The sequence below is a fragment of the Protopterus annectens genome, chromosome 8.part0 (assembly GCF_019279795.1).
Source record: "Protopterus annectens isolate FY-2018-M chromosome 8.part0, PAN1.0, whole genome shotgun sequence".
NCBI classification, from domain to species: domain Eukaryota; kingdom Metazoa; phylum Chordata; order Ceratodontiformes; family Protopteridae; genus Protopterus; species Protopterus annectens.
In genome coordinates, this window is record NC_056741.1 from 235,805,866 (window position 1) to 235,824,064 (window position 18,199).

Consider the following 18,199-nt stretch of genomic DNA (forward strand, 5'->3'; position numbering starts at 1 on the left):
GCTGGCAACTCGGCACTGTAAAAACCTACTGCCAATCATTAGCGGACTGGAGTTCCGCTGTGGTGACCCCTAACCGGGAAAAGCCAAAAGACAAACAACAACACACACCAGAAGAAAGATCTGAAATGAATGTTGAGTAGTGTTTTTTTATTATTGTTACTGTTATTATTATTTTTATTATTATTTTAACTTTTGTTGACCACATTACTTCCATGCTTCTTTTCATGGGAGACATGAAGTGCTATTTATACTACTATATAAACATAAAGCCACACAATTCAGATGCAGAAATCCATAGAAATCCAGGCACAGTCGGTCAGCTTGGAGAAACCCTAACATACTAGTTGTAAAGGTAACTGGGATTATTTATCATTCTATTAAGTGTGGCTAAACTGTACAGTGTTGCAGCAAATAAGGCTTTTGAAATTCTAGATATACAAATAAAGTCATCACCAGCAATTATTTAATGTTAATCTTGCCACTCACTGTATGCAGTACAAAGACTCCTCACAAAATACATTATTCTGTTCTGATGGCCCTTCTTCTAAAATAACTGTTATAAAAAAAGACTTCAGGTGTGTGCCTGTATCAGAAGACCTGTTGGAGAAAGCTTACCTAGCTGACCAAATTGCATAGTAAAAAGAGAAAGGAGAGGTATTGTAGATCACTGTGTGTATTGAACCTAGTCGGCTACTATAGCTAGACAGCACATACATATAAGTTACTGATCACGTGCAAGATAAGTGCCATTTTTAGTAATCAGTCAGTGTGAATGTAAGCTTGAATGGAGATGCACATGAGTGTGTTAGAAGCAACAAGTCAGAAAGTTTATGATGTACAAGTTACAGCTCCTGATGTGTGTGTATGTATAATAAACCACTTGAACTCATACCCAGGCTCATTGTCTCATTTGAATATACGAGACATGCAACATGGTGTCAGAATGGGATCTGAAGTTGAAGCAACTCGCAAACCATGAGGCATGCAGTTAGAAGTGGAATAATATCCAGGAGTGAACTCGTAAACAGGTCAGCGGTTATTCAAAGTTATTTAAATTCTTTTCAAATGATTTTCAGTGACCAAACATGGCATAACATTAAAAACATTCAAAAGGTCTGAGATAGTGGCATAATAATTAGTGTTTGAAATGATCTCCGAAGTTTTTAAAATGTTAGAAAAGTTTAAATGTCCTAATTTTTTTGCAGTGTGTGACTTTCACAGTAACTAAGAATGTTATGCTGTCCTAGCTCACCTTCATTCATTGCAGGTTGGGTTACTCGGTCTTATACAAAAGCTTGAGAGCTTACACCGGCTCGTGGCTACACCCTATCCCATCATGCTCAGGGAAAATTTCCCAGCTCTCATTTGCTGCTAAACAAGATTTTGTGCTCCCATGCAGGCTCTAGGCTAAGTGGAATCTTTTTTCCTGTTTATTGTATTGATATTACCAAAAATTTTTCTGGATTGTGTATTTCTAACAGTTTAGACTAGTTTGTTAGTACTTTGGGAGTGTTCGTTGCTGCTGATTGTGCTTTTCTGTTGGCCGTCCTTCTGCCGTTAGGCCCGTCTGTTTTTCTCCCTATCCCGATTCCCAAACTTGTTTAATTTAGACAGTTTCGGGCTAACAGTACTTTCCTTTCTTGTTGGGTAGTCTATTTAAGTTAGAGGGCTCCCGTTGGCCCATTTAACTTACAGGCCTTTCTTCTCCTTTCCTTTCTCCCTGTCTGTTGTAGGCGTTAGTCGTTTTAGTTAGAGACTTCTCCTCCTGTCTTTTGACTGGTGTCAACATGTCTAAGGAGAAGGATACTAAAGAATCAAAACCTTCGGGTATTAAAAAATATGATAAATGCAATCAGAAAATGTCACTGACTGATGGCACACCAGCTGTGTGCATTGTTTGGGTGCTGTCCACCTTCAAGAGTCATGTTCCATCTGCCATGCCTTCAGTTCAAGAGTGTTAATGGAAAGAAGGAACAAACTGATAGTTAGAAACGTACTTAAAACACCTTTTTCCGATGCTCTAGAAGGGAATCAGAGTTCCTAAAAATCTTCTCAACAATCTCCATTTTCCAGAGGTCATCTTCTACTGCTCCACTGTTGGAGCCGATGAAAAAGCATGCCAAGGAATCATCAAGAAATCTCCCTCTTTGGCTCCTATTATGTTTTCGGAGCCAACAGAGTTCCAGTTTTGGAGCCGGTCTCCAGTCCTGGAACTGGTCTCCCCAGTTCTGAGATCTCCTTTACTACAGTCAGTGAAGTCTCTGAGCCTGTCATCTTGATCCTCCAGAAGCCTTTCGGATGACGACGTGGAGCAGGTGGTAAAGAGACTTTTATGGAGACAGGAACTGGCCAAGTTAATGTCGACTCCGACCCAGAGGGATTTGGAGCCGACCAACATCACTTTCCCTTTGTTGAGTCTTCCTCCAACCCATTCTTGGGCTTCAGAGCTGGAGTGCCTGGATCCAATTGCAGCAGAATCGTCAGTGCCGAGACCTGCTCCAGGATCTTCGGGCCCGACTGCTGCTCCGACTTCTTTGTTTCCATCGGATTTAGAGGGGTCTAGGAGCTGACACTCCCTCATTGGGTCCAGTGAGGAGTGTCAAGTTGGACAGTTGTCCGACCTGACTCTACCTCTCGGGGCTTCAGTGCGGGTGAACTCGGCACCTACATCGGCCTCGGAGCCGACTGCCTTGGTAAAAGTGGGATCTTCTGGTTCCTTGGATTTGGTTCGGGGTTGGGGAGCTTTTGAGGTGATGAGGAAAGTGCTGTCACCTCAGATTGCTCTGCTCTCACGTCCAAGTACTCTTTCCCCCAAAGCTTCAGTGTCCGTATCATTGCCATAGCTCCCACCCAGACGTGGAGACCCGAAGCCCAAGGATGCCCCACTGGGCGGAGCGATCTCTTCCAAAAACTCTCCAGAGAACCCCTATGAGGAGGTCCTGGGAAGAGATTATGCAAGAGGAAGCATCTAGACACCCCTGAGGAGTCTATCACTGCAGACATGGACCTTAATGAGTCAGAAGGGTCCCCACGGTCACCCTCTGAGGATGTCTCTTTTGCAGACATCCTAGAAATCCTTAAACAGAGAGGTGGCTGGAAACCTCTCAGCCCTTCTGATTATGAATCTGTATACCTGGAAGCGTTTGGGTCTCACCCTTCCACCTCTTGGGTGTCTCCACCTTTTGACCAACCCATGAACATCATCAGTCGGAAGGCGTGGGGCTCTCCAGACTCAGTGGAACCTGTTCCTAGGATGCCAAATAAATTCATCACTGTGCCCTCGGATAGTGAGTTTCTCAGTAAAGGTGTCCCAATAGATGCTATGGTGGTGGCGACAGCCACCCAGAAGGAGTTGTTGGAGACATCCTCATCTGTCCATCCACCAAATAAAGAGTCTTGAACAATGGACAGATACAGAAAGCATATGTTTTTTTCAATGTCTTTTGCCCTTAGGTCACTGAACTACCTGACCCATTTCACTAGACTTCATTAGGTTTCAACGGGATCTCCTAGGAGATACCCTCCAAGGTTCTGTAATGGCAGGGGTTCCAGACAAGGTCTCCTCCCAGCTCTCCACCTTAAACTCTGTGGTGAACTTCTCCATGCAACTTATTTCCTACGCAGCCGATGGAGGAAGTAGGGCAGCGGGTACAGGAATTTCCTTAAGGAGACATTCCTGGATGCGCTTATGTGATTTCTCAGAACCCTTCAAGTCTTCCGTTATTAATGCCCCTTTTGTCTTTGTTTGGGCCAAAAGTTAGAGACCCTAACCAGGTGCGAACAGGAGGTAAAGACTCTGCCATGGGAGTCCGTTTCTTCCTCCCTACCAGACCTTATCCCAAAGCTTAGAAGGGGGGAAAAATGTAGTTTCATAAGTCCCGAAGAGCTTTCCCGGATGCACGTGGTGATTCTTCCCCAAGGGCAGAGGGGGAAGTAACCATGGAAGATGCCAACCTCTCAGCAGACGGGGTCCACAAAACCCAGGGTGACAGGGATTCCTTCCTTGGTAGACCCTTTCAGCACTTCTGAGAGGAGGCCCATCTGCAAATCTCTGGAGGCAGTCGGAAGTCGCTTGTCATCATACCCAAACGCCTGGCTAGAAATAAAAGACAAATGGGTACAAATGATCATAGCCAGAGGTTACTACATACCCTTTTCCTCTCCCCATTAGAAAAAAAATGGTCCCAGATGTTTTACCCAGTCAAAGGGATCATGCAACTCTAGATGTACAGAAATTGCTAGAAAAAAGTCATCCAAAATCTCCCCACAGACCAAATTGGATCCGGGACTTACTCAAGGTTTGTTTTAGTTCCAGAAAAGATAGGGGACTGGAGGCCCATTCTGGATCTCTGCAGACTAAACAAGTCAGTCAAGAAGTCAAAGTTCTGGTTGGTAACACTGCAGTCAGTACTCCCTTTTCTGGGGAAAGATGATTGGATGTGCTCGATAGATCTCCAGGATGCGTACTACCACATAATAATGGACAGGCGATCTGGGAGACATTTATGCTTTTGGCTGGGAGCCAGTCACTACCAGTTTTAAGCTCAGCTGTTTGGTCTCACTATAGCTCCCAGAGTGTTCACCAAATGCATGGCAGTAGTTACGGCTCACGTGAGGCGTCTAGGATTCTGGATGTTTCTGTGTTTAGATGACTGTCTCCTAACTGCCACCATCTAACATCTACTAACAACAGCAAGAGACACCAGCATTCATCTTTGCTCTATGCTAGGCATCATGATAAACTTTGAAAAATCTGCCTTGTTGCCATCACAACATATTGTATTTATAGGGGCAGACTTAGATACACTCTGATGACTGTAGTGAGACCAAAGGGCAGAGCTCAGAACTGGTAGTGACTGGTTCCCAGCCAAAAGCGTAAATGTCTCCTGGATTGCCTGTCCATTTTTATGTGGTAGTACGCACCCTGGAGATCTATCGAGCACATCCAATCATCTTTCCCCATAAAGGGAGTATTGAGTGCAGTTTTACCATCTGTATCTTTGACTTGTTGACAAACCAGATGGCTTAGTGGTTAAGGTCTTCGCCTCCCATGCACAAGGTACAAGGTTTGATCCTGACTTCCGACCAATGCCTGTTTGGAGTTTGCATGTTCTCCCTGTGTCTCCTTGGGGTTTCTCCCATGTCTGAAAAACATGCTGAGTGTTTCCATCTCAAACTCACCAATGAATGGAGCAGTGGGCAGCAGCACAGACTCTACATGGTGCCCTATAGGGGGAAGAGTTGTACAGACCAACCGCTTTGGGCATCTACTCCGGTGTGCATTATCCTCAAGATAGGAGAATATGGTTCACAGACTGTGCGCTAGGGCAGGGCTAGCCACTCGATGGTGCAAAATATGGCTGTAAGTGATTCGGTCATGTTGACTAATGTTGCCAAAAATGGGCATGGGGAGTTACCGGTGATAAGTGGGTTGAGGACCCAGCCTACTCTGACCCACGCCAGGGACCTGTGCTAAAGGTGGGAGGGGTATATGTGCCCCTATTGGCCAGTGTGTGCCCACCATAAAGCCTAGCAGCCCTGGGTCAATAAGCTATTTGCTGGCCGGTGTCTAGTTGCCCAGCTTGAGTTACCTGGAATAGCTCTGTTGAGCAAAAGCTGGACTTAAAACCAACCAACCTGCCAAACTTGAACTGAGAATTGCTACACTTAATGTAGGTTCTCTGACAGGACGCAGCTTGGCAGTGGATGATTATACAGAGGAGGCTGGACATCCTATGTATCCAGGAGACGAGATGGAAGGGCAGTGCAGCAAAGTCACTTGGATTGGGATCCAAAGTCTACTACTCAGGTGGAGGCAGGCTACAAATGGTGTAGGAATTGTGGCAAGAGAGAGACTTCAGAAGGCAGTAAGGGATATCATCAGAATTAATGACAGACTCATGGCAGTCAGACTCCAGTGTAATGATAGGGCAGTATTCATAATCTCAGCCTATGCCCCAAAGAGTGCATTCAGACAGCAGCTGCAGGACCTACTAGATAAAGCAGGACAACAGGAATTGGTGTTGATAATGGGTGACTTGAATGCGCATATCAGGACAGACAGAACAGCATATGAGGACTGCCTGGGTCCACATGGGTGGGGCAACAGGGATAAATAAGGAGAAGCCATTCTAGACTTCTGTCTGGCAAATGGCTTGATAATAGCCAACACATGGTCCAGAAAGAGAGACAGTCAGAAGATCACATACAAGAGTAGTCAACATGCAACTCAGGTAGACTTCCTCCTAGTAAGGAAAAGCCACTGGAGAAGAATCCATGATTGCAAAGTCATTCCCAGTGAAACAGTCTGCCCAAAGCATAAACCACTAGTTGCCTTAGTCAACTGCAAGCAGTGGTCAGAGAAGGTTGTAAGGTTAACAGAGACCAGGCTGAAGACATGGAAGTTGACTGGAAAGAAAGTACAGCAGTTAGAGGAATTATTCAAGTCTCTAGCACCCCAAGAAGAGGAGGAAGTAGGTGGAGTTGAAGAAGAATGGCAGTGCCTAAAAACAGCATGTGTTAGGACTACAGAAAAGATATGTGGCCAAGCCAGTTATGGAAATAAGGTACATAAGGAAAGCTGGTGGTGGAATGCAAAAGTCCAGGAAGTCATCAAAAGAAAAAAGGAGTGCAGGAAGAAATGGGAGACAGAAAAGACTGACCTGACTAGGAAGGACTACTGGTTGGCTAACAAAGAAGCTAAGAAAGAAGTTGCAATAGCAAAGAATAGGGCATTGGAGGCACTGTACCAACGTCTGGAAAATGACTCTGTAAGGGACACAAAGAAACTATATCAGGTTGCAAGACAAAGACAGAAAGATAAAGAAGATAGTCAGACACCCTTCATAAGTGATGCCAGCAACAACCTGCTCACCAGCCCAGAGGACAGAGTATTTCCAGCAGCGTCTGAATGAAGAAAACCCACAGAAGCTGTACTGCCCCAGAAACAGCCTACGATGAGAGAAGAAGAGGAGGCCACCCCAGAAGAAGTAAGAACAGCACTATGGAAGATGAACTCAGGAAAAGCAGCAGGCTTAGATGAAGACACAGCAGATATGATAAAGATGCTGGGTGAGATAGGAGAGAAATGGCTCCTGAGGGTACTAATAGCAGCGTGGAGAGAAAGGTGTATCCCAGATGACTGGAGAGTAAGCATACTTGTGCCAGTGTACAAGAACAAAAGGGACATCCACAACTGTGGGTAGTACAGAGGCATCAAACTCCTATCACATTGCATGAAAGTTCTGGAGAGGGTGATTGATAAACGGATGTGCAGAGTAGTAGAATGTAAAATGGGAGATGACTTGATGTTTGCATTAAGACAGATACTTGAGAAAAAGCTAGAGATGAGGATAGAGTCCATCTGGGCATTCCTAGACTTGGAAAAAGCACATGATAAAGGTCCCAAGAAAGCTGATCTTGGCAGTACTGTGGTGGTTTGAAGTCCAAGAAACATTGGTAGACTTAGTGCAGGCTATGTAAAAGGACCCAGTAACTCAAGTGCGAACAGTGTTCGGCCTCACAGAGGGGTTCCCAGTGGGTGTGGGTGTATATCAGGGTTCAGCTGTGAGCCCACTGCTGTTCATACTTGTAATGGACTACATTAGCAAACAGGTTGGAGGGGACAGATCAACAAAGCTGCTGTATGCAGACGATGTGGCAGTACAGGCAGACTCTTAGCTAGAACTTCAGCAAAGGATAGGAGAATGGAATGCAAATCTGAAGGCACATGGGATAAAACTAAGCACAAATAAGATGGTAATGGCAGCAAATTCGGGAAATCAGAAGAAGCTGAGAATAGAGGTCGAAGGGAAGATAGTGGAACAGGTAAACAGCTTCAAGTATCTGGGAGGAGCAGTTGAGGAGAAGGGTAGTCTGAGTGAAGAGATCAAAGCTGGAATTAGAGTGGCTGCAGCCAACTGGCATAGAGTATCAGGCATGTCTATGATAGAAGAATGCAGAAGAAGCTGAAAAGTAAGGTGTACAAGACAGTGGTGTGACCACTATTACTGTATGGTACAGAAACCTGGGCAGTAAAGGCAGAACAGTTGAAGAAGCTAGAGGTGATGGAAATAAAGTGCCTGAGAAAGGTGATAGGATGCACACTGTGGGACAGATGAAGAAATGAGGACATAAGAGCAGAAGCCAAAGTAGCTCCAATTGCAGAAAAGATCAAAGAGAACAGATTACGGTGGTTAGGGCACATGTGTAGAAAAACAGAAAACAAATCTTTTTCCCTAAGTATGGCAACAAGTCAGAGTACAAGTTACACCAATTAAATGTTCATAGACAGCTACGTTTCTATCTGGACAGAACAGAGGGGTTCAGGAAATCAGACCAGCTGTTTGTTTCCTTTTCAGATAAAAAGCAGGGTGCCCCCATATCCAAGGTCACGCTTTCTGAGTGGCTTACTGACTGTATAACTTTCACATAGAAATCTCAGAATAGAGAACCTCCAGGGAAAGTAAAAGGTCACTCCATAAGAGCTACAGCAACCTTGTCGGCTTTTCAGGCAAGACTACCCATGGATTCACTTTGTGCAGCAGCAACATGGCTAAAGCCTCATACCTTTATCACTCATTACAAAGTCAACTTAGCCTCCAGGAAGATGGGCTCTTTTGGGTCCACTGTTCTGAAGAGTATTTTCCCTTGAGCCACCCAAGAAACAAGCTGCCAGGGATGCTGTCCCAACCAGCAATGAATGAAGGTGAGGTAGGACAACATAACATTAAGAAGTTACGTACTCACCATAACGTTCCATATTTGTTGTCCATCTCGCCTTCATTCTTACATCCCACCCTCCTTCCCCCACCTTCTCTCCTGGAGGATCGAGTGTTTTTTTGCAAAATTGGATATGATATCTCTGAATCTCTTCTTAGTCTCTTTTGGATATGGTTACATGCTTAGATGTAATAAATATAGTATCTGCAAACAAGATCTGTGTAGTCTTCTCTGAGCATGATGGGATAGGGTGTAGCCACCAGCCGGTGGAAGCTCTCGAGCTTTTGTATAAGGCGGAGTCGGAACCAATTCTCAGTTCCGAACCCAACCAACAATTAATTTTCGAGGTGCACGGCTTCTTCATATCCAGTGGGGGTGAGACTGAGGTCCCTCATGGCTTCAGCGTTCTAGATAGTGGAGAGAGCTTTCTCTTCTTCGATGGAAAAGACATCCTTGGGTCCACCCTACACTCAATTGTCTACAGTGGAAGCTGAGTTTTTTCATCCTGTCAAGTCGCGAGACTGTCCTCATTCTTTTTCTAGTCGCCATTACCTCAGCTAGACAGGTGTCCAACACAGATGCAGAGTTATGGTTATGGTGAGTCCATAACTATAATGCTATAATGTATTTAGTATTTCTTTTCTAAATGCTTATTATACTGTCTACTATAGCATTCTTGCTACTATCTCTATAGATTGTAGCCTGCAGGTGGCATTCGGTTTTCCACGGTTTAACATCCTTTAGGGAGAGAACTGACTTAAATGTTGTGTATCTAAGGTTCAACATAATTCTCCTTATATTTTTTCCCTAAATCTGCCAAAATGCCCAACTTATGGTCCTATTTTTGTTTGATTAGAGACTGTGTCTAGCTCGTTCTCCCATTTGGGCATATTTATTTGTGGTCCTGAATCAAATGAATTAACCTAAGCTGTGTGGCCTTCTAGTGTGCCTCTAAATCTGATAATCCCAAGACACCCTACCCTTTGTCAGTATTAGTTTTCTCATTGTAATATTTCTCCTTTATTAAAAAAAAAACTCAAACTCCTTTTCATGTTCTTTCCAGATTCAATCTCTCAGGTGATACTGATAAGCCTTGACTTGCATCAAGAGCAAGTATGACCAAAATAGTCTTAATCATCTGTATCTTATACGCAATATCTGTAACTGTAACGGTTTCCATGGTCTTACCTTACTTGTACTCTTTAGTAATTTATACCCACATTTTTAGCTGCTTGCTTCACATCCCATTTTAATGAAATTCTCAAGATTCTCACCTTGTAATGTTTCCACTTCCAGTAAGGGAAAAAATCTAAAGACATATTCACACTTTGCTCAACAACACCAACACAATCCTTGAACAAAATATACAACCATGAAACGAATGGAACACAAACCGCTTAATAATAATCCTTTCTTTATCCTAGCGCTTCGGTGAAAAAGACCTTCTTGGAAATGAACTGTGAACATTTTTGTAACTGCAGACTATGCTTTCATATTTCCAAATGCATGGTTCATAGGTTCATAGTTTAGTACTAAGCTAACTGCCCTTGCGAACCATTTTAAGCCTAGCCAATTATCCCTTGTGAGACTCAAACCCTGCACCTTGCGTTTGTAAGGCAAACACCTTAGCCATTAAGCCACCCTCCCAACCCCTTATTGAAATCAAAAATATTTCTTTACCCTCTGGCATTGTGTTTCATCTGAAATATGATATTATGCTCTGTAAAATGAGCTTCTAGCCTATGTGAGGTATTTATTGAGGTTGCATTCTAGAAGGAATGTGTACCACATGATGTGCTGCAAATCCCTTAGATAACATTGGCATAATACTGTACAGCACTGAAGACCCATGTCCTTCTTGTTTTGTAGTCATACAGCTTGGCCATGGTGCAATATGTGAACATGCAGGGAAGCACATATACATAATCCTTGTTTGGTGATACATTTTGGGTCTAGCAGTGGACCATTATATTCATATTCATTCATTCACAAATCCTGTGGGAGGTTAGTATGCTGTCAGATGCCTTTAAGCAGAGTTCTGGCCTCTTCTTTAATTGAGGATAAGGGAAGCGTGTCTTTTGAAGAGTTTCAAAGTATATGTCACACTGAAACTTGACAGATTTGCCACACGGGAAGCTGAGTGCTTCCTCATGTAACATCAAGATGCTTAGCAAAAAGGATATACATTATGATTACAAAGTAAGTGGTCAGATCATTAAAATGATGCTATCATTAACTTGTTTACTCCAATGGAGCTCAGGAAGTTTGCACTGTAACTTGAAGGGCAAAACTCTAACCCAACAGAGATCTGTTATTTCCTTAAGGGGGAACAAGGTGGTACTAAGTCTTTGCCTGCCTTTGAATAGTCATTCTCCTCTTTATGACTTGATCAACCAGCTTTCCTGTCCCTTGTATGATAAGCTGATTCAGCAGATCTGAAGTTCATCTTTTGGAAATGCTACTCTGGATTGCCATTATGTGTTATTTCTTCCCATAGCATCTCAGAGGAGCTAGTTGCCCTCATTTGCTGGATACCTGCTAGGTGTCTCAGGGTCTTTTGTATGACCTATATTAAACTTACAGATATCCAACCAAACTGTCCCATCATATCAGCTGACCACTGCACCTGAAGCAAACCTCTTTTTTACATAATGGCTGTGATGCCATGCACCTGTCATTGTGAATGCTCTTTCCTCACCCAGATTTCTTTATATACTGCCTCCAGGGTTTCACAGTCTTGAAGGAAAGACAATACATGTTCTTTTTTGTAGGAGTTAGCTCAGTCTTGGAGATAGTATATTTAGAAATTGAGGGCTTGGAGGCAGCACAGGAACTTTGCAGAAACGCAGTTATATTGCAGTTAACTATGTCATGACATTTTAATTAGGCTGTAGTAAATTCATCTGTCGTACACTGGGCACAGAATATTTAACTTCAGTAGGTTCACTTAGCCCAGTCTTTCACAAGTAATTTACATTTCCTATGAAAAGTACTCTTAGAAATTGTCCTTAGTCATGCTATTAATCTCTCTGTTTTCTTTCTGGAGGCAGCAAAAACAGTCAGTATTCATGGCATGCACTGTTGGCTCAGGATTTATCTGAAATGGGTGGGTAGATTCATGAATGCATTACAGCTTATCTCCTTTGCTGTGGTTCAGGAAGGCCTAGCTGTTGTAAGCAAACCCCGTCTAGATGGATTTGCTGGTTGTTATATTTTACTGTCTGATGGCTAACTACTCCTTGGCCATTGCAGTTATAGGCAACTCCACCAACAGACTGCATACTTCTAGTGGCTGTTTCAAAAATTCCTCTGTTTCAGCATTTATATCATGGCCACTTCATCATTAGTACCCACCTTCACCAAACATTACTGCTTGGACTTTGATTCCATGATAGCAGGTCTCCTTTGGCATCTTAGTGCTTTAGTACTCAGCTTACAGAGCCCTTTTCTGACTCCTGCTTCTCTGGGAGATACTGTAATACTGCCTAGAAATGTGCACAAATATTCCATTTGGCAAGACCCTAGTGTATACTACAAAAGATATTTGATTGCTCACCATGTGAGTTGTTTTTGGAGAAAGTCTTTTGTAGTGTGATGGTATTACCTGTTGCTCCTTTTATGAATGGGCAGCCCCACTAAGTTTTTCAAGTTTATGATTTCATTTCCTTAAATCTTGACCTTTTGGCAGTATGTTTGTTCACTTTACATGGAGTTTAGAAGTAAGGAGCATAGAGGCCTATGAGCATTGCTTTAGCTCTGATGCATGACACTTTGGTGTCCAGAGATGGAATGCTTGCACATCCCTGTGTCTATCTGCTAAAAAGGACAAAACTTTTGTACTCAAAGCCAGTCCTCAGAAGAGGAAATTGCATCTACTACCCACTGCAAATGACCCAGTCAAGGATAAACTAATGCTGACGAGTATTCACTTATGTCATATTTTCCTTTTCTGTGATACTCATGCCTCCCTTCTTGGGTCCCTCTCTGGCATCTCTGTAATGGACCTAAGGAGTGAGTTTGCCACATTGATCCACAATTCTATCCTACCTATCATGGGAAAAAAATATGTCTAGCCAGTAATGCAGGCTTGATGGTCAGCAGGCATGGCAGAAGAAAGTGTATAGAAAACAGAATTGCTGATAAATGTTTTTCAAGCAAAAAAGTATGCTGATTCACTTAAAACAAATCAGCAGTTGGAGAATTTGTGAAAAAATGTTGAAGGATGTACTATTTACTACATTTTGTTACACCTAATTTATTATTTTAATGTGTGTATAACTCTTGTGAACTTAGCTACATGCTTTTCATATTTCAGCCATTGATACCAGATTCGTAAGGTAGAAAAGGCTGATATATTGCATATATTTTGGAAATGTAAAATGCTAAAACCCTTGTCAAACTCTATAATTAACAAGTTCCTGGAAATAATTATGAGAGAGATTACGTGGCAAAAAGTGATTTGGTGTGTTTTTGAAATGATTTATTAAGAAACTGTGATTCTGTAAACCATCATAATTGCATTTCATAACTATTATATTACTTTTAACTGGCTGAATTTTCAAGACATTTCAGTTTCATGTGTTAATAAAGAAACTTAAGAAATAACTCTTTGTCAACTGGCAAAAAAGCTTGAAATATACTTTCTTTTTCTGCCTTAGTAAACTTAAACACTTGTTTTTTGGCATATATATATATATATATATATATATATATATATATATATATATATATATTTATAGGTCTACGTCTGATTGTCAAAAACACACTTTGTCGATAACCAGAAGATCAAACCCATTTAAGTGAAGTGCACTAAATCAAAAGTGCACTTTCACAAAAGCCGGTTCTCAGAAGCATATTACAGTGGGGTTAAGGAAGTATATCCTTTTCTCCCACTGTAGTGCAATCTTGGAGTTAGTATATTTAAGTAGGGGGTGTGTGGGAGACGCAGGGGGGGCTTGCCCCGTGCAAACTACTGTTCAAAGTGTTTTTTTTGTTTTTTTCCAGTTCGGAGAACAGGCTTTTGTGAAAGTGCACTTTCGCTTTAATGGGTCTCGATGTTGCTTATTCGAGATTGTGAAATTTCGATCAAGCAACCTAGACCCATCTCTCTCTCTCTCTATATATATATATATATATATATATATATATACACACATATATATATATATATATATATATATGTATATGTGTATATATATGTATATATATATATATATATATATATATATATATATGTATGTATATATATATACACACACATATATATATATATGTATATGTATATATATATATATATATATATATATATATATAAACTTTTGAATACAGGACACGTTGCTGTTATACACTGTCATTTCCATTTATATTCTGTACTAAAAGCATCATGTTCTTAGTTGTGCTATGCTTGCATTGTTCTTGATTATATATTTTTCATTTATGCCAGAAGAGGGTACAGCAGAAAAATAATATAAAACATAAAAGTTTAAGGATGTAAATAAGAAATTGGAGGAACTATGTCAAGTCAGCAACATTGGTTTTGGCAAATGTAAAATCTTCAGGTGCTGCTTTCTAAAACTAACTTCACTGACAGTGAAGTTTGCATGTCTCTCCAATGTTAGTATGCCCACCTAGTTCTATTTCTAGCCAGTTGGGATCCTTAATTGAGGTGACAGCACCTTTGGTTTTAAGGGTGTGGGATAGCTGTCCATTTTTTCTACAAAGGAAATGACACCTCCTCCCGGAGTTAGTATATAAATCTAGGGAGTTTAGGGGAGCTTACTCGCTTGCCAAAAAATCTTTGTGCTATGTTTGCAGAAAGTAGTTTCATCAAGAAGTTTTCATATTTACTTTTATAGAAACTATCTTCTGTGAGTCAACATGATTTCAAAAGTGGAATCTGAAAGTAGACAGCATAAAACAGAAGAAAGAGCTGTGAGTTGCAACAGTGCTCTAAACATATTTCCTTTCTCCAGTAGTTTTCCTTCCTTTGCTAAGCAGACTGCTGAGATTGAACTGTATAACCCCATTAGCACAGTGACTGCACGGAGACTTCATTTGTCTGTTGTGGTAAATACCTGAAATAGATGCACCATCTTCAGTTGAGGCTGTTGCAGTTTAAAGGGTGTGAGTTTCTTCTTTTCTCTAGATCTGTATTCAGTGCATTGTTTCTTTACCTGCATCTGGTCAGCTGTCAGTACTAGAGGTACTCCTTTTCTTTCATTTTCAGTGTTATTTCCTGTTTAAGAAGAATCAGGGAGTGAAAGGATGGCACCAAATTATTTGCCATCTAGCCATGAGTGCTAAAGTTAGCAGGATTTTGCTTTTCAGACTCTGAATGAATTTTTGCCATTTTTGTGTCTGCCTGATGTACATCATTCTCATTACCCGTTGCTAGAACTTACCTTGAAAATTTTCTGTCATAATGCTCCTTTATATGGAGAGTAATTTTAACTGTTCCGTTTCCTCTTTTTCTCCTCTTTAGGTCGAAAATGAACGGCAGAAACTGAAAGGTGAAATTAGTGGGCTGATGGTAGAGAGATCCAGCTTACACCAAAGCATCTCAGATCTAGAGAAACACAAGGATCATTCACAGCCAGAGCCAGTAAGGTTAAAGGTCAGTTAAAATTCATGATTCAGATGGTGGCATATCCTGTATCAGGTGTTTATTATTTGCAAAAACATCAAGTGGTGTAATATTGTATACCATTGTCAAACAAGTACATAGAAATATGTGTTGTACTTGTATATTTAATAGATCAGCTTTGAGGAAGGTCACACTGTATCCGTGACTCATAACATTTATGTTATCTTCCAAGTTGCCTTCTTTGACTGTCCATCAGCAGTTCATATGTCAATATAAGAATGTGGAATGTCACTCCAACATTTTATGGAGTCTTGGTTGGCATTCAGAATGCTTCTGTATATAGCCAGCATTGCTTGGAGCTTTCTTTGGTTCTTACGGCTGTCAGTGCTTCACGTTCCAGTGGAGTAGTTTTATCTACATAGCGGGTTATTCCAGGTGAGCATTTCTTTAATCAAACTTCTGTAATTCCTGCAAAAAATGTAGGATTTAAGTTTGGAGTGTAGCGTCTCCAGATAAAGCTGCTTATAGCTATTTTGTCCCATTGACTATGCTTTATAGGTTCATAGGTAGGTACTAGGCTATCTGCCCGAGGGCATTTATAAGCCTAGCCAGAGTGTGTCGGCTTTCGTCTCCCCATTGATTAATTAACTGACCCTCTGTCAAGCAGAGCCAATGAAGTGATCCCAGGGGTGTATTTTCTGTTACCCATCCACTCTTCAAGGTTTCTCTTGAAGAGTGTTAGTGAGGGGCTCTGCCTAATGTAGTTTGGAATTTTGTTCCAAAGCACGGGGAGTCTCTTTGACAGGAATCTATCCCTCCAGCATGTTCTATTTATTGTTGTGGTGAGGTTTAGCTTACTAGAGCGCGTGGCTCGCAGTGACTTGGATTTCTTTAGATGGAGCATGTCCATCAATTCTGAGTTGGACATGGCTTTGTAAGTCAGGTAGAGATCACCTCTGAGTAAGCGATATGCCACTGAGTACTTCCGGAGTTTTTTCAGTTGGGCTGCATAGGACATATGTTTAAGGCCAGTAATCCTCTTGGTGAGGTACTTTTGTGGTCTCTCCAGCTGTTGGAAGTGTCTTGTGAGGAACATCCCAAATGGAGCAGTGTACTCTATGATGGATCTGATGAGTGATGAGTAGAGGGGAACTACAACCTCTTTATTTCTAGATGCGAACCCTTTAGTAATTAAATGGGCTACATAGAAGGATTTCCTAACTACTTTGGCAATATGATTGTCAAAGGAGAGATTACTATCTACCTGGGTCTCCAGATCTCTTATTACCTCTTCTGTCTTAAGGGGGCTGCCACCTATGTGGTAATTCGTGGGTGTTTTGTTTTTCCCAAATGGGATGACTATGCATTTTTTGGCATTTAGCTTGAGGCCACGACTTTAACACCAGGTGTCTGTCTCAGTAAGGCCCTTTTGGAGGATGTCCGTGTCAGCCAGAGAGTCAATTATGGCTCCCAGTTTGCAGTCATTGGCAAACTAGGTTAGCCATAGTCCTCCTGTGTTTGCCTGTACTTGTGAGAATTATATGCCGAAGTAGGGGTGCCAGGCCCGAGCCTTGTGGGACACCACTTGTGACTGGTTTAGAGTCGGACCTGGAGCCTGTTATTCTTACTGTGTGAGTTCTGTCTGTAAGCCAGTTGGCAACCCATCTCATGATGTAGGGGTTTATGTTCAGGCTGGTGAGCTTTTCTGTAATACCCGAGTGGGGAGTGGTGTTGAAAGCCTTGGCGAGGTCAAGGTAGGCTGTGTGAACAACCTTTCCCTTGTCTATGGCCTTGGTGACTGTCTCGAAGAAGTCAGCCAAGTTTAGTAGGCATGATCTGCCCTTAAAGCTGAACTGGATCCGGTCAAGTGTTTGGAGGTTCCCAATGTCTTTGTTAATGAGTTCCATGATGATGCGCTCCATAGCCTTGCAGACCAGGCTAGTCAGGCTTATGGGGCGATAGTTACCAGGGTCAGTTGTGGCCCCTCCTTTGTGGAGTGGAATAAACGTTGCTGTGCACCATTCTATGGGCACGTAGCCTGTGGAAAGGCTGAGGTTGAACAGCGTGTTTAGGTGGGGGGTTAGTTCGTTCTGTAGTTCGTGCAAGACGCAGCCTGGGACACCATCTGGCCCCATTGACGCTGTGTTTTTGGCTTTTGAAAGGGCTGTTTTCACCTGTGTGTCTCTGATTTCTGGGACACTATACTTTTTTGGTATTGTTGTAGGTCCTTTTGGGGGTGAGAGGGGGGTGAAGTTTGCACTGAATCTATCTGCCAGGATGTTGGCAATATCAGTAGGTTCAGTATATTTTGTGCTATTTTGCACTAGTTCAGTGCATATCTGTGAGTTGCCATTTAGATTATTAACATAGCTAGATAAGGTTTTGTGGTTATCATTTGAATCGTTGGCTATTTTTCTTCTGAAGTTAGCCTTGGATGACTTTATGAGGGACCTTAGTTTCTTACTGATACTGATCAGGAATGTCTTTCCTTCTTGGGATTTGCTTTTTTTCTGAACTAGTTTCCTCCTCCTATTGTATAGCCTGTTTATGGCAGGGGTCCACCAGACTGGTTTCCTTCTCTTAGAGGAGTGAGTCTTGATTTTGCTAGGGATGGCACAATCCATGCATCCTTGTAGGGGGCTCATAGAGTGTATTTGTAAAGGTTTCTGCATCTTGGGCAGCATTATCCTTTAGCGTGGGGGCTGTGAAAATTACCGCCCCTGTCGTAAGGTGAAGTTTGCTTTAGAAATTTTTTTACTGTGGTTTCCTTAGTTGAGGGTGGTGGTGCGGTGTGGACATCCAGAGTAATTAGTTTATGGTCTGATTTAACCAGTGACGGGTTGACCTCCGGTGTGGAACACCTGTCGCCCATGTTTGTGATGACCAGGTCCAATA

The 18,199-nt window shown here is 42.1% G+C and overlaps 1 protein-coding gene across 1 annotated transcript in view; it reads left to right on the forward strand.

Annotated features, from left to right (window-relative positions):
* Positions 1 to 18,199, forward strand: part of LOC122808721 (trichohyalin-like) — a 196,239-nt gene that overhangs the window by 85,176 nt on the left and 92,864 nt on the right. The window contains exon 4 of the mRNA XM_044079714.1: positions 15,203 to 15,334. Within this exon, the coding sequence (XP_043935649.1) occupies positions 15,203 to 15,334 (132 nt within the window). The remainder of the gene's footprint in view (positions 1 to 15,202; positions 15,335 to 18,199) is intronic.